Consider the following 12,520-nt stretch of genomic DNA (forward strand, 5'->3'; position numbering starts at 1 on the left):
AAATGAAATGGGACTTTTGATGTTCACATTTTCATTTTGTGAGCACTTTACCCCAAATGGAGAACTACATAAGAATAAAAAACAACAACTCCAGCACCACAGCATTCCTTTATATTCTGTTAACTAGTACCACTCGCCCTTTCTAAAATGCTGCAACCTTAATGTATGAGAGTTTTACTTTGGACACTTTTTTTTTTTTTTTTTTTTTTTTTACCCTTGCATCCAATTGTTGGAAGAGGCAGTCTCTGTCATTACCTCAAGCAACTGTATCACTGTAAAGAGAATAACTTTGGGCCTTGTTCTTTAGTTTAGACAGAAGATATCTGAAGTCATCGCCTTTTGGCTTTGGAAGATCACAATGAGAATTTTTCATTATTTTCGGACATTTTATGCAAATCAATTAATGTAATTGTCAGCTGCAGCCCTCCATCTCTCAAGGCTCACAAGAATGTCCATGAAGTATTTGTTCTGCATGGGTTATGGGGTAATAGTTATTTTGGTGTAAAAATCGTTTCCTCAAAAGGAGTTCTGACCCAGGTTCATTGTAATGACAATTGTTGATTTATTCTTCAAGCACAGTATCATTTTGATTGAAGCTTTTCCTGCATTAAAGAAATGAGAGGGGCAGGCAACCTCGGGGTGCTGATGACAACAAACATTTTTTTTTTTGGGAGAGTTGTATATTTCCTTACTTGTATAATCTTTGCAACCAACCTGCCATGTCAACATTTAATTCAGTGCCATTATTCTTAATTGTGGGCTCTAGTGCCACCTGGTGATACATGTAAGGTAATGCAACATTAATTTGAAAGTGGGACTTTGATCTCAGTGCACATCACTCAATGAAACACTGTTTATTCTGTTTTGATATATGACACTTTGGATTAAAGATGGCCCCTTTTAATTGCCTCTTTCCCGGGCTATGTGGGTGGTGAGGGGGTGGAGGGCTCTGAATGATGCTGCCGCTCAGGATAATGAGAATCTATTGTGTTGGTGACGTCACTGATCCCAGGTGTGGCACATTGAGAGGAGGGAACAGGTAGGCTATCGTAGTCCTCGGCTTGCAGACAGACGGCAGTATTTACAGACAGTTCTTAAAACACTGTACAGTGGCTGAGCAGACGTGGGAGGCATCAGAGGTTTGTTTGGGCCGCGGAAGGAAGTTTCATGCAGGAAAAAGCACTGAAAGGTCTATAATTATCCACAAGTGGTCTATTTTTTTTTATCCCGGTCTCACGGGGACGGTCGGGGTTTGAAGAAGACTCATCGGGTTGTCTGACTACGTGGAGGAATGGTGTTAAAAACGCCATTGTACAGTTTAACTCAGAATCTGTCTTTGAACATGCACTTTTCAGCTCAGCACATTGAGCTGTTTGAGTCAGTTTAGCCGGATCAAGTGTCTCTGCGTGGGACCGCCTGGAGTCATCTGCACTCTTCCTGTTGAAGGTTTAGGTGAGTAGGCCAGAGTTAACGTTCGTTTCCTGGAAAACTAAAACATATATTATTTAAATTTACTCCTCTGTGGTGAGGAGTCTCAGTTAGATTTAATTGTAGGTTTTGGAGACTTGCCTGAAATCATCAACCAGCAAAATCAGCAACGCCCAGTAAACAGGAAACGCTACCGGCTGCTGTAACACAATGTGTACATTACAGTAAAAGGCAGTGGTGGAAGGTAACTAAGCACATCTACTCAAATACTTGATTTACAGTAGATTTAAGTTACTTGTACTTCACTTGAGTAATTCCATTTCATGGTACTTAATACTTCTGTGCTACAGTTGGCGGCACTTATTACACCCCTCCAGGTATCTGGCAGCTTTAGTTTCCTTTGCAGATTCAGATTATTAATACACCTCAACTAATGAATTACAATCTATCAAAAAAAGCTACTACTCAGCAGTTTAAACAGCAGTTTGAATTAGCCCCACCTTTACCAGATGCCGCATGGGGTTATAATCCAACTAGATGTTCTCAAATTTTGATGATAATTTCTGGGAACATAACAATAATGCTTACATGCATTTACTTAAGTTAAGAAATTGAAGTCAAAGTCTTCACTGAAGTCAAAGATCTGAACACTTGTTCCACCACTGATAAAAATGCTGCTGTACGTTTTTGTAAATTTTTTTACTTAAACAAGGTTTTGTCAAAGGAGTGTATTTATTATTTCTGCTGAAGGAGTGTATTTTAATATTTCTGCTGAAGGAGTGTATGTAATATTTCTGCTGAAGGAGTGTATTTAATATTTCTGCTGAAGGAGTGTATTTAATATTTCTGCTGAAGGAGTGTATGTAATTGCACTTGAAATACATTTATTACAGAGTGCAAATGTTGTTGGTCATACAAGCAACATAAAAAGAGAAGAGTGTAATTAAAAAATTCTCTTCAGTGGTAGAAGATTAAGATACTCCATTACTAGTAAATGTAGTTCAGTAAATGCAGTTTAAGTAAGACTACTCATTATGCAGAATGGCATTTTATATGCTATATTATTATATACATATATTCTAAATTACTGGGTTGCATGTACCGCTGAAGTCGGATGTAAACGGCATTTTTATATTGTACCTAATACTGAAACTGATTATATAGTTTTTTGTTAGTTTCATCTACAGAAATGATTATATCTTAATAGCTGATCATATGTTTTGTATGTAAAACCTTTATTTGTAAGTAACTAGAGTAAAATAAATGTAGTGGAGTAGGATGGAGGATGGAAATAAAATGGAAGCAAAATGGAAATACTCAAGTAGAGCACATTAAAAATTTATAGTACGATATTAGGGTAAAAATAATTTCAGCCAATGATTCCAGTTTTCCCGAGTTTAAATCATGTTTAAAATTAGTCCTTTATATCTTCAGAGATCACATAGAGGCATTCAGCACAGTGAACGTCTTTCCAGGAGAAAAGTTTCCTGTTCAAATCCCATCCTTTCCATTTGAACAATCATTGCGACAATCCTGGACTCTTTGGTTCCTATGATCTGAAAATACAAAAAAAAAAAAGATTGTGTTGTTAGTAGAGCTGCAACAACTAATTGATCCACAGAAAGTTGCACTGACAACTGTTTTCATAGTTGAAATAGTTTAAAAGTTTTTGTAATTTATTCAAGCAAAAAAGCCGATGGATGGATGGATGGATGTATTATTGAACTGGCCTAGCAGGTCTGTGTGACCTATCTGTGAAGTGACTGTTAATATTTCTTGTTAGAAAGTCAATCAAAGGATCACGAAGAGAAGCAAAATGACTAAAAAGAGATGAAAATGACTAAAATGAGGACAGCAAAGTGACACAACCACAAAGAGACTCAAAACTGCTACTAGGAGACACAGTAAGACCAAGAAGACACAAAGGAGGCCTTCTGTGTCTAGGGGCCCAATCGCCTTGTATTCATCCATGGCTGTAGGTTACAAATAGCAGTTATTTATTGAATATTTAAAGTTGTATATTTGGCATTCATTTATTACACTGAATAAACAGTTTAACCATTAATAATGTACAGTTCACTGTCGTCAAGAATGACGGCTTTAAATTTGATTCTTAGCACATTTTTACTAATTTCACAAACATGGCCCCTTTATTCTAAAGGTTATTACCTGCCCCTGCTGGTGGTTGACTAATGTGTATCATCTCAAGGTATAAATGTCCTCATTTGGCCCATGGCTACATCAGAATATACAATCTGCTCTGTAGGACAGTAGCAGTGATGGACGACTATGACGTTGAGCAGCAGGAGCCGTTACCCGTGGACCGCGATGGGAGAGAGTTTAGGATTGAAGAGGACCAGGCTGATGGTAACAGGAAGCTGGGATGCTGTGAGAAGTTCCAGCATACTGTGTCCAAGTGGATGCTTCCAGAAGACTTGCGCAGCAAGTACCTGGAACGTGCCAACTGCTGCCCACCCCCCATCTTCATCATCCTCATCAGTATTGGAGAGGTAGCGCTGCCCTGAATATACCTCGACACACATAACATATACTGGCTACTGGGACAGTCACTATAGATTCTGTGATCTTAATTATACAGCATGCAGCCTATATTGGGCTTATATGCTGCCACAGCGTTAATTACTGTATAGATTTGCTTTAATTGTATTTAGTAGAGCAGATACTGAGGTGATCTTTTGGAAGCATGGGTCAAATATCTTCGAATCAAAATGATTCACGAAGCAATTAGTCTTATTTGACTGTCACAGCTACAGTTTTTGATTAAAATTTGTGGTTTTCACAATGGCCAAGCTTTAAACTGAGCAGCTCTCATACACACATGAGCATTCTTTTCTTTCTTTCTGTGTTTTCTGGCATCTGCGCCACCTCCTCTGAATGTCCTGAAACCTCAGTGGGCATGGTGTCAATGAAAACAGGAGTTTAGAGTAGAGTAGTAGATTTAGGTTAAACTGTGTACAGTTGACCTTTACTGGTGGGATTCAGAGATGGGTTTTCCTTAGCAGAAAGCCACCGTGTCTTTTTGACTTTTAGATTCAGTAAATAAACACATCTTGTGGAATGTGGAGGAATCAGTAGGCGGCTTGTTGAAATAGCCAAACGGGGGATGCTGTGGCTTTATTTTCCCCATGACTATGGCTTATAAGGCAGATATACTGAGTTATTTATGTAGCTTGTATGACCCCACACATGTCACTTATTACGACTTTAAGCTAACCCCTCCAGGAATGCGTTGTAAGTATTGCCTGTATGTGAAACAGAGGAAAGTTTTTTTTGTTTTGTTTTTTTTTAAGAAGCAACAAGACTTTTAAACAGCCCGGATACAACAGATGGTCAGTTTACTCTGTGTATTATTGACCACTACTATTAACCCTTTTATATTTCTTTACATTATCATATTGTGGCAACACTTATTAAACCCTTACTAAGAATTAAATAAGCAGATCTATTAATTAATGTATTTGTAATCAACTATAACTCTTGCTGTTGGCACCCATAAGTGCTGGTGTATAAACAGATAATGAATGACACCATTGTGTTGTTGACAAATACTGTACATTAATACACACTTAAATATCCTATATCCTATAGCCTATGTAAATATGCTGCTTTAAACTACATTATAGTGTGTTATAAACAATTTAACTGTTTGTATAGTGGTTATAAATGTTAAATAGACTGAAATGTTTTCATGTTTATGCTTTTTGCCTCAAACTCTGAGAAAAAATCCCTTTATATTATTACCATGAGGGGATGTGTTGATGTGCTTATAACATTTAAAAACTTTGGAAACAGTTTTCCAGTTGGTGCCATGTTAATGTCAGATTCAGTTGAAGGCTGTCAATTCATACTCACATTTTCTTTCTTATCACCAAGCGCTTTGCACACTACTTATTCATACATGAACAGCTCACTCTTTCCAGCTCACAGATGTCCAGTGTCAGTGCATTTGAATGGCTGTGAATACTTTATTCACAGGGATTAGGCATTTACTTTACCCAGAGAAGATCGACTGAGCTTCTGTGTTCTTTGTCAGCGTTCCCTCGACTTATATTTATACAAATACAAGCATTCAGACATCTGAGCTGCTCCATACGACCACACTGGGGGTCAACTCCGTGGGATACATGTCTTGGTAAAGCATACTTCAACATCTGTATGTCTAATTTAGTCCTCTCATTATTTTAACAGCTGTTTGTGATTCAGCCTTCCCCCCTCCCCTCCCCTTCTACAATAGAAGCGGTCAGGGTTTGAGGGACTTTTTGGATCCCATACTTCAAGCCTAATGTTTGTGTCCCCTCTCTGTTCTTCATCAGTTGGCAGTGTTTATCTACTACGCTGTGTGGAAGCCTCAGAAACAGTGGGTGACCCTGGATGAAGGCATCTGGACCAGCCCTCTGACCTACAAGCCTGAGAGCAGGCAGGAAGCATGGCGCTTCTTCTCCTACATGTTTGTCCACGCCGGGTAAGCGGGGGCAGGGCTTTTAGATGCTGTCATCACATGATCAAAGCCTTGAGTCAGTGCGAAAAGTGGTCAAAATCCCAGGGGCACCCATAGTACAGTGTCATGGCCCTGCAGTAAACACCAGTCTGATAAAGCTCATAATCTTTGTGGCTTTTTATTTTTGATGCTGTCAGAAGTGTGGGTTGATTCCTGTGGTCATTTTTGAGACTTCAGATTGTAAGCACTGCACCTCTTTGCTCATCCTCTGTTTGGTATGTCGTCATTATTTTTTGAGATTTGCTTCATTATTTCATTCAGGGATTTTTAGCTGATGTACAGTCTCGGAGTCATATGATGCTGAATACTATTACCTTTAAATAAATCTGTTTTTCTAAGTACATTTTCCAAGCAATTTATAGAAGTATGGTGAGGCCAGGTAGTTATTACGTGAGTTGCTGAAACTTTTCTTTCAAAGTCAGGTGGTGTGGAAAGCAAAAAAAAAAACCATGAATATGTAAGCCACAGGAGCCACGGAGGAAAACCAAAAATCATGACTACACAGAAGCATGCAGGAAAACTAGATTAGCAAAGAGGAAGAGCGGTAACAGTCACTCGCCAACAGTCATTCAAAGATACCAAACAGGATATTTGTTTAAAAGATAAGTCTGGTGATGTTCTATATTTCTCTTACTGTTTCCATGAACCAAGAATGAACCAATGTTATAGAGGCACAAAATGAAATGGAAAAAAAGTTTTTTTTGCCTTGTCTATTTTTTTTTGCATAAAAAAGTCTAATTATGTGTAACCCAACAGCTTTTGCAGTGATATGTGGATCCTAAAACACAGATAGAATCAGAAAACTTACAGTGCAGACCAAAACACACCTAAAGAAGCGTTACCGAGGGTAAAGCATCCAGCGGGTGGGACAGCGTCTTTTAAATTGTTAGAAATTTACATCTTCAGTTAGACAAATGGTCTTGGGACTTAGTGTCAGAGACAGGGGAGGGAATTGTAAATGCATTGCTGGTTGAGGTCTTTTCATGGGGTTTATTTACACCAACATACCCCCCCCCCCCAAATACAGCTGGTATTCACTGCAGGGCTACAGGTGTTTCTGTTATTTTGTCCACCACCCTGTACATTTGTGTGACATTTAGCATTCATGGTCAACTATATCCTGCTCATTCTCCACCTCTGCCTGTCCAGTGTGGAGCACATAGTGGGCAACCTGGTGATGCAGCTGCTGCTGGGGATCCCGCTGGAACTGGTCCATAAAGGGTTTGAAGTGGGAATGGTTTACCTTGCCGGCGTCCTGGCTGGTAAGAAGAAACACTCGTCTCCATCTGTCCCTCAGTTTTTCTTCCTCAAGTAAAGTTTTCAAAGTCCTAAAACTAGCTGGACTTCATTTGCGTTTGTGAATGCTCTGCACACATTAGCTCACATTAACATTGGTTTTTCCGGTTTCTGTTAGAGCGAGTCCCGGCTGTCAAAAATGCCACTGATGGTAAAACTGATAATTTCTTTGGCTGTTTCTCCTCAGGCTCTTTGGCCAGCTCCATCTTTGATCCTCTCAGTGCACTGGTGGGGGCCTCTGGGGGTGTTTACGCCCTAATAGGAGGCTATTTTATGAATGCAGTGGTGGTAAGTTTACATACACTGTAACAGGAAGAGTTGGTATAAACATCAGTTTGTGCTGAATGTCAGTCTCAAGTGTTGACTGTGTTTTGTTTAGAGAATGATTTCAGATACAGATTGTAGTTTGGAAACATCTTATTTTACAAAACGCACCATGTCTACAGCTGTGCCTGGGTCGCTATGACTGTAGTTGAACAGACACTTAGTCGTGCATTTTCACAGCTCAACATTTTAGAAAGTTTTATTTTTTTTAATTAAATTTTATGTTCTAAGACAGTGTTATGTTTTTAGTGGATATTTTGAACCTAAACTTGAGCAAGAAAAGGACAAGACTAAACATTTTATATAATGAATATCTACAGAATAAAAAAAAAAAAAAGAAAAGAAAAAAAACTACATTTCTAATTGTGGTTCAATTCAATTAGCATTGGAGCTCCAGCGATTAGTTGATAAATCAATTAGCTAATATTTTGATGATTGAATCACCCTGATAGTCGTTTTTTATGCAAAAATCCCAAACTCTTTCTGGTTCCAGCTTCTCAAATATAATAATTTAATGCTTTTCTTTGTCATTTTTAACAGTAAACTGTTTGGGCTTTGGACTGAAGGTCGAACAAGAAATGAAGAATTGTAACAACAATTTTAACAATTTTTTTTTCAATAATGAAAATAATTGTTAGTTCCTGCCGCAGTTAGCAGTTAGCAGTTAGCACAGTGTGTGTACAGTACCAGTTCACTCACATTTTCAGTCATGTCATTTTAATGGTCTGAAATATCAATTTAAAGGAACATTCATGTATTACTTAACTACTGAGCACACATTCGGTTCTTTTATATTTTAGTTTTCACGTCTATTGTCCTGAAGTTGTGCCATTTCTGCTTTGTGTAATGAAACAGACCCTCACTGTGTTTTCAGGCACTGATTTTGTTTTATGCACTTTGAAAGTTAAAATATTGGTTGTGGTCTTTACCACTGGTGAATGTTTCAATCCACAGAATTTCCGAGAAATGATTCCCCTCCTTGGAGTGTTTCGCATCCTCGCCATAGTGATATTTGGTAAGTTCACCTGTGTGATTTCACTGTTATTATTATTATTTTTCTAACTTCTCTGATGATACCTTTTAAAAATGTTTTATTTGACACCGTTTTCTTTGACTTTTTCCAGTCGGCACGGATTTTGGATTTGCCTTCTACAGAAGATTTGTCAATCATGAGGATGGTTTGAATGTATGATTTAGCTTCTGCTGTATAGTAGAGAAAAACCACAAAAAAAAACAGTCTTGCTAAACCCTTCGACACTGTAAGAGCCTCGGTCGACCCAGCTAATCCAGCTAACCTCCCCCAAGCTGACAGTGTTTGGTGATGCTTTGTTTGCTTGTGGCTACAGACAGGATCCAACAGATCTAGCACACAGATACATACCTCTCTGTACGGGCGTGACTAATAGACAGATTCTGCTTTTTTAATCAGTAATCGACTTCTATAAATGTTGACCCTTGTCTTTAGTTTCAGTTTTGAATAGTAAAAGTGAAAGCGAATATAAGTATTGTCTTTTCACTTTGAAGGAGATTATTTCTTTCCAACTGATGTCTAGATTACACTCGAAAAACCAGATTCCTTATTCCCCTCCCCTTCCTTGTTATCTCCGTTCCCTTTTTCCCCGACCACTCATTTGTTTCGGCTGTTAAACTGGTCCTGCAGCTTTTGAGTTGACCACATTTCAGTGAGGTCGGATGACAGTAGTTGAGGTCTCTGTTCAATTTAACTGTGAAGGTTAGACCTACCACATAAATCTGAGACCTGACTTCATCTTCTCGCCCCTCAGGTGTCATTTGTGGCTCATTTTGGAGGAATTGTGGCAGGGATGACCATTGGTTACATCTTCTTCAGTGCTTACAACAAGAAGCTACTCAAGGACCCACGCTTCTGGCTGTGCATAGTGGGCTACATAGTCTTTGTGCTCTTTGCTGTGCTCTTCAATATCTTTCTCACACCAGCACCGTAGGGAGTATAAAGCTGCAGCTCCATCAGCTGTACAACAAAATGCCACACTCAGGAAACTGTATTTTACAGATGTACTTTTGTGTTTTGTGTAGTGTACAGTTTTTTTTTTTCTTTCAATTTTATCTCTTTCTACAGTTGAATTTATGAGTTCAAGTGGAAGTGTTCCCCCTGCTGTTTATGTGGAGCATTGCAAAATGCATATCTTTTGATTTTAGACAAAGTTGATAATGAAATGTGCCTTTTTATAAATATTTCTCTTATTCCAGATATGATCTTTGCTGTTGCTTTGTCTAGTTTGTTTGAAAGATTTTAGAATTTTTTGTACTTTTCATGATAAATATAATGAATGAACACACTGGTCCTAGTTTTGAAAATGCTGTAACTTTGGAAAACCAAGGAATCCAAGGAACTTATGGCCAGACTTTTGTGGTATAACATTATGCTTCTTTGTACTGTTAATTTTCCGTTGAATCATCAGGTCAGGTCTGTTATGGACTTCCAGTATTCCTGAACATGTGCCTGAAACACAATGAAATCCCTCAAACAGTAGATCTGACAAAGGTATCACATTTGTTCAGTCATGTTGGTTGGGTGTTGTATGGCATCACTGACAAAAAGAAAGAGAACAAAGAAGTCTCAGGGGAAAAGGGCTGAATGTCCAAAATGTTGGTATTGCCATTTCTTTTTGTAACCACTAGAGCTGGTTTACCATCAGGCCTCGGCTTAACGCCATGTTATTGTTTCAGTCACATCCTGTTGACAGGATGAGGCTAATTACATGTCGAGTTGTAAAACTATTGATTAAATTCAAAGTCATACTTATTGTTATTGTTTTTCTTTAAACCAGGAAACATTAAATCAGCTTTTAACATAAACATCCAGCTTTTGGAAAAAACATCTATTGTAATTGTTAGTACAATTAAACGATGGTTGATATTACTTAACTACCTTTAACTCTAAATGTAAGTTATAGTTTTCTGCTCCATAAGTCTATAATGAAAATTTTAATATTACTGTTTTATATCTGGTGTAACAAGGAGTATCAGCTACCAGTTGGGATTCAGAAGCAGATATTATTTTTGAAAATGTATTTAATTTATCTAAGATTTACAGGGAAACTACAACCAAAGACCAAACAGACCTTCGAAATGTGGTTGTACATTTCCACAGCTCAATGTTCATCATATTTTTAATGAAGCTAGATGTTTTTATATGTATTTATTTGTGAAACTGAATCTGACCTCCTGCTGATACAGGACAAGTCTATTGATCAACAGAATTAACAGTGAAGGTGCTGCAGGGACTCATGACATGTATTTGATTGTACCCTTGTGGAAGTGACTGCTTTTGCTCTTTTACAGTATGTGGAAAGTTCCATAGTTCATTCAGTCCATCAATAGTCAATTATTACAAACTTGTTTGTCTCCATCCTGAAACAGTGGGTAATGCTATATTGCCTTATGTAGAGTTGCATTAGATAAATGTAATGACATTAGATAAGATGGCTAACATTTCACTTTTTGTCTCCTATATTAAATATTTGCCTCTAAGCTGTCATTGCTGTGGTGGTTTTACGTTTTTTTTTCCTTCTTTCAGTTTGGTTGGTCATGGAGGTTTCAAAGACGACAGATAACGACCCACCCTGCAGTTGTGAACGACTTGCATTTAGTTCATTCTAACTGGCATCAAAGGGAATATCTGTTTGAATATATTGTTTGTTAATTGTGGACTGAATTGTTTTTATTCTCCACGAGTATTTGTCCAGAATCTCCTTTGACAGCCTCAAATATAAACTATTTTATTGCCAAAAGCAGATTTACTTAAAGAAATACAGATATCTCTTTAAGTATGTGTGATGTCATGTCTATATACATCATTATGAATTGATTTCTGTAATTCATCTTTATCTTTCAATATTTGATTTGATTTGAAGATACAGACTTGGTTCAAATGGCAAACATACAAAACAGAATCAATACTGAATTTTATATTGTTGTTGTTGAAACAGTGGATCGTGCTACTAAACAGTAGACCAGCAGATGTCCCCTGATGGCAATCAAATTTGATATAGGTGCTGAAGTACAAGTGAAAATTGATTGCTGTGATTGGAAGAAAAAACATGGAAATAGCACTGGGATTTTCCCGATATGTTACCCCAGTGTGACCCTCTGTACCCCTAATGTGTTTGTACCAGACTGGTTTGAATCAATCCTGCTCTGCTGGGCAGAATGAGAGGTTTCAGGTCGGAGCCGAAAAGTTCAGTTTAGGATAGTTTGAAATTAACAGATGGGTGGAAAGTGTCTTGCAGTGAACCACTGAGCTGGTTGGTTCAATCTCGTCAACAACAAATTAGGTCAGTCCTGGCGTTAGGTTTGGTCTTCCTGTGGTTAACAAATATCCCCACCCTTCTTCTTCGTCGTGCTCTGTCTATATCTAGAGAACAGCAGCACATTTAAAAAGCATTTCATATCATGGGCCGGAAGCTGTAATATCATTACTGATTCAAGATAACAAGCATATTTATCACACGGAGACATTTAATAGTATTTATAATTGGACTGTGTGAAGTTGGTGAACAGCACTTACTGAACACACTAATCTATTGTGATAAATTTCTTGTAAATGGGATAAAATAATGTGTCATGTGCATAAGAACTTAATTACATCCAGAGAGGAGCAGCAGAGTATGAAATTGGACATGACGACTCATCGATTACTTCACTACAGTAGAAAACTATTGATCGCGCAAGGCCTGTGTAGATAACTGACTGGTATCGATAATGTGGGGATCCCAACCACAGTATCTGTGTTTCTTTCTCTTTGTTGAACACATAGAGCAAACAGACTCAAATAATTGAGTACTAACACGTTCAAAGTGTGAAGTCTGGACATGTAAAGCATCTAATGGGAAACAGTTCGGTTATTAAAACCCACACATAATGCACACACCTAAATGAACCAACAAAATAAATGTTCAGCTGTCACCATGT

General features: G+C 37.9%; 1 protein-coding gene across 1 annotated transcript; it reads left to right on the top strand.

Annotated features, from left to right (window-relative positions):
• Positions 1–925: 925 nt before the first annotated feature.
• On the top strand, positions 926–11,087 carry rhbdl2 (rhomboid, veinlet-like 2 (Drosophila)). The gene is made up of 8 exons (XM_056381777.1): positions 926–1,452; positions 3,695–3,938; positions 5,763–5,911; positions 7,097–7,209; positions 7,431–7,531; positions 8,522–8,582; positions 8,692–8,753; positions 9,352–11,087. The coding sequence occupies exons 2-8, from the start codon at positions 3,708–3,710 to the stop codon at positions 9,529–9,531; spliced, it is 897 nt and encodes a 298-aa protein (XP_056237752.1). The 5' UTR covers positions 926–1,452; positions 3,695–3,707; the 3' UTR covers positions 9,532–11,087.
• The last annotated feature ends 1,433 nt before the right edge of the window (positions 11,088–12,520 follow it).

Source organism: Seriola aureovittata, chromosome 7 (assembly GCF_021018895.1).
Source record: "Seriola aureovittata isolate HTS-2021-v1 ecotype China chromosome 7, ASM2101889v1, whole genome shotgun sequence".
Lineage (NCBI taxonomy): Eukaryota > Metazoa > Chordata > Actinopteri > Carangiformes > Carangidae > Seriola > Seriola aureovittata.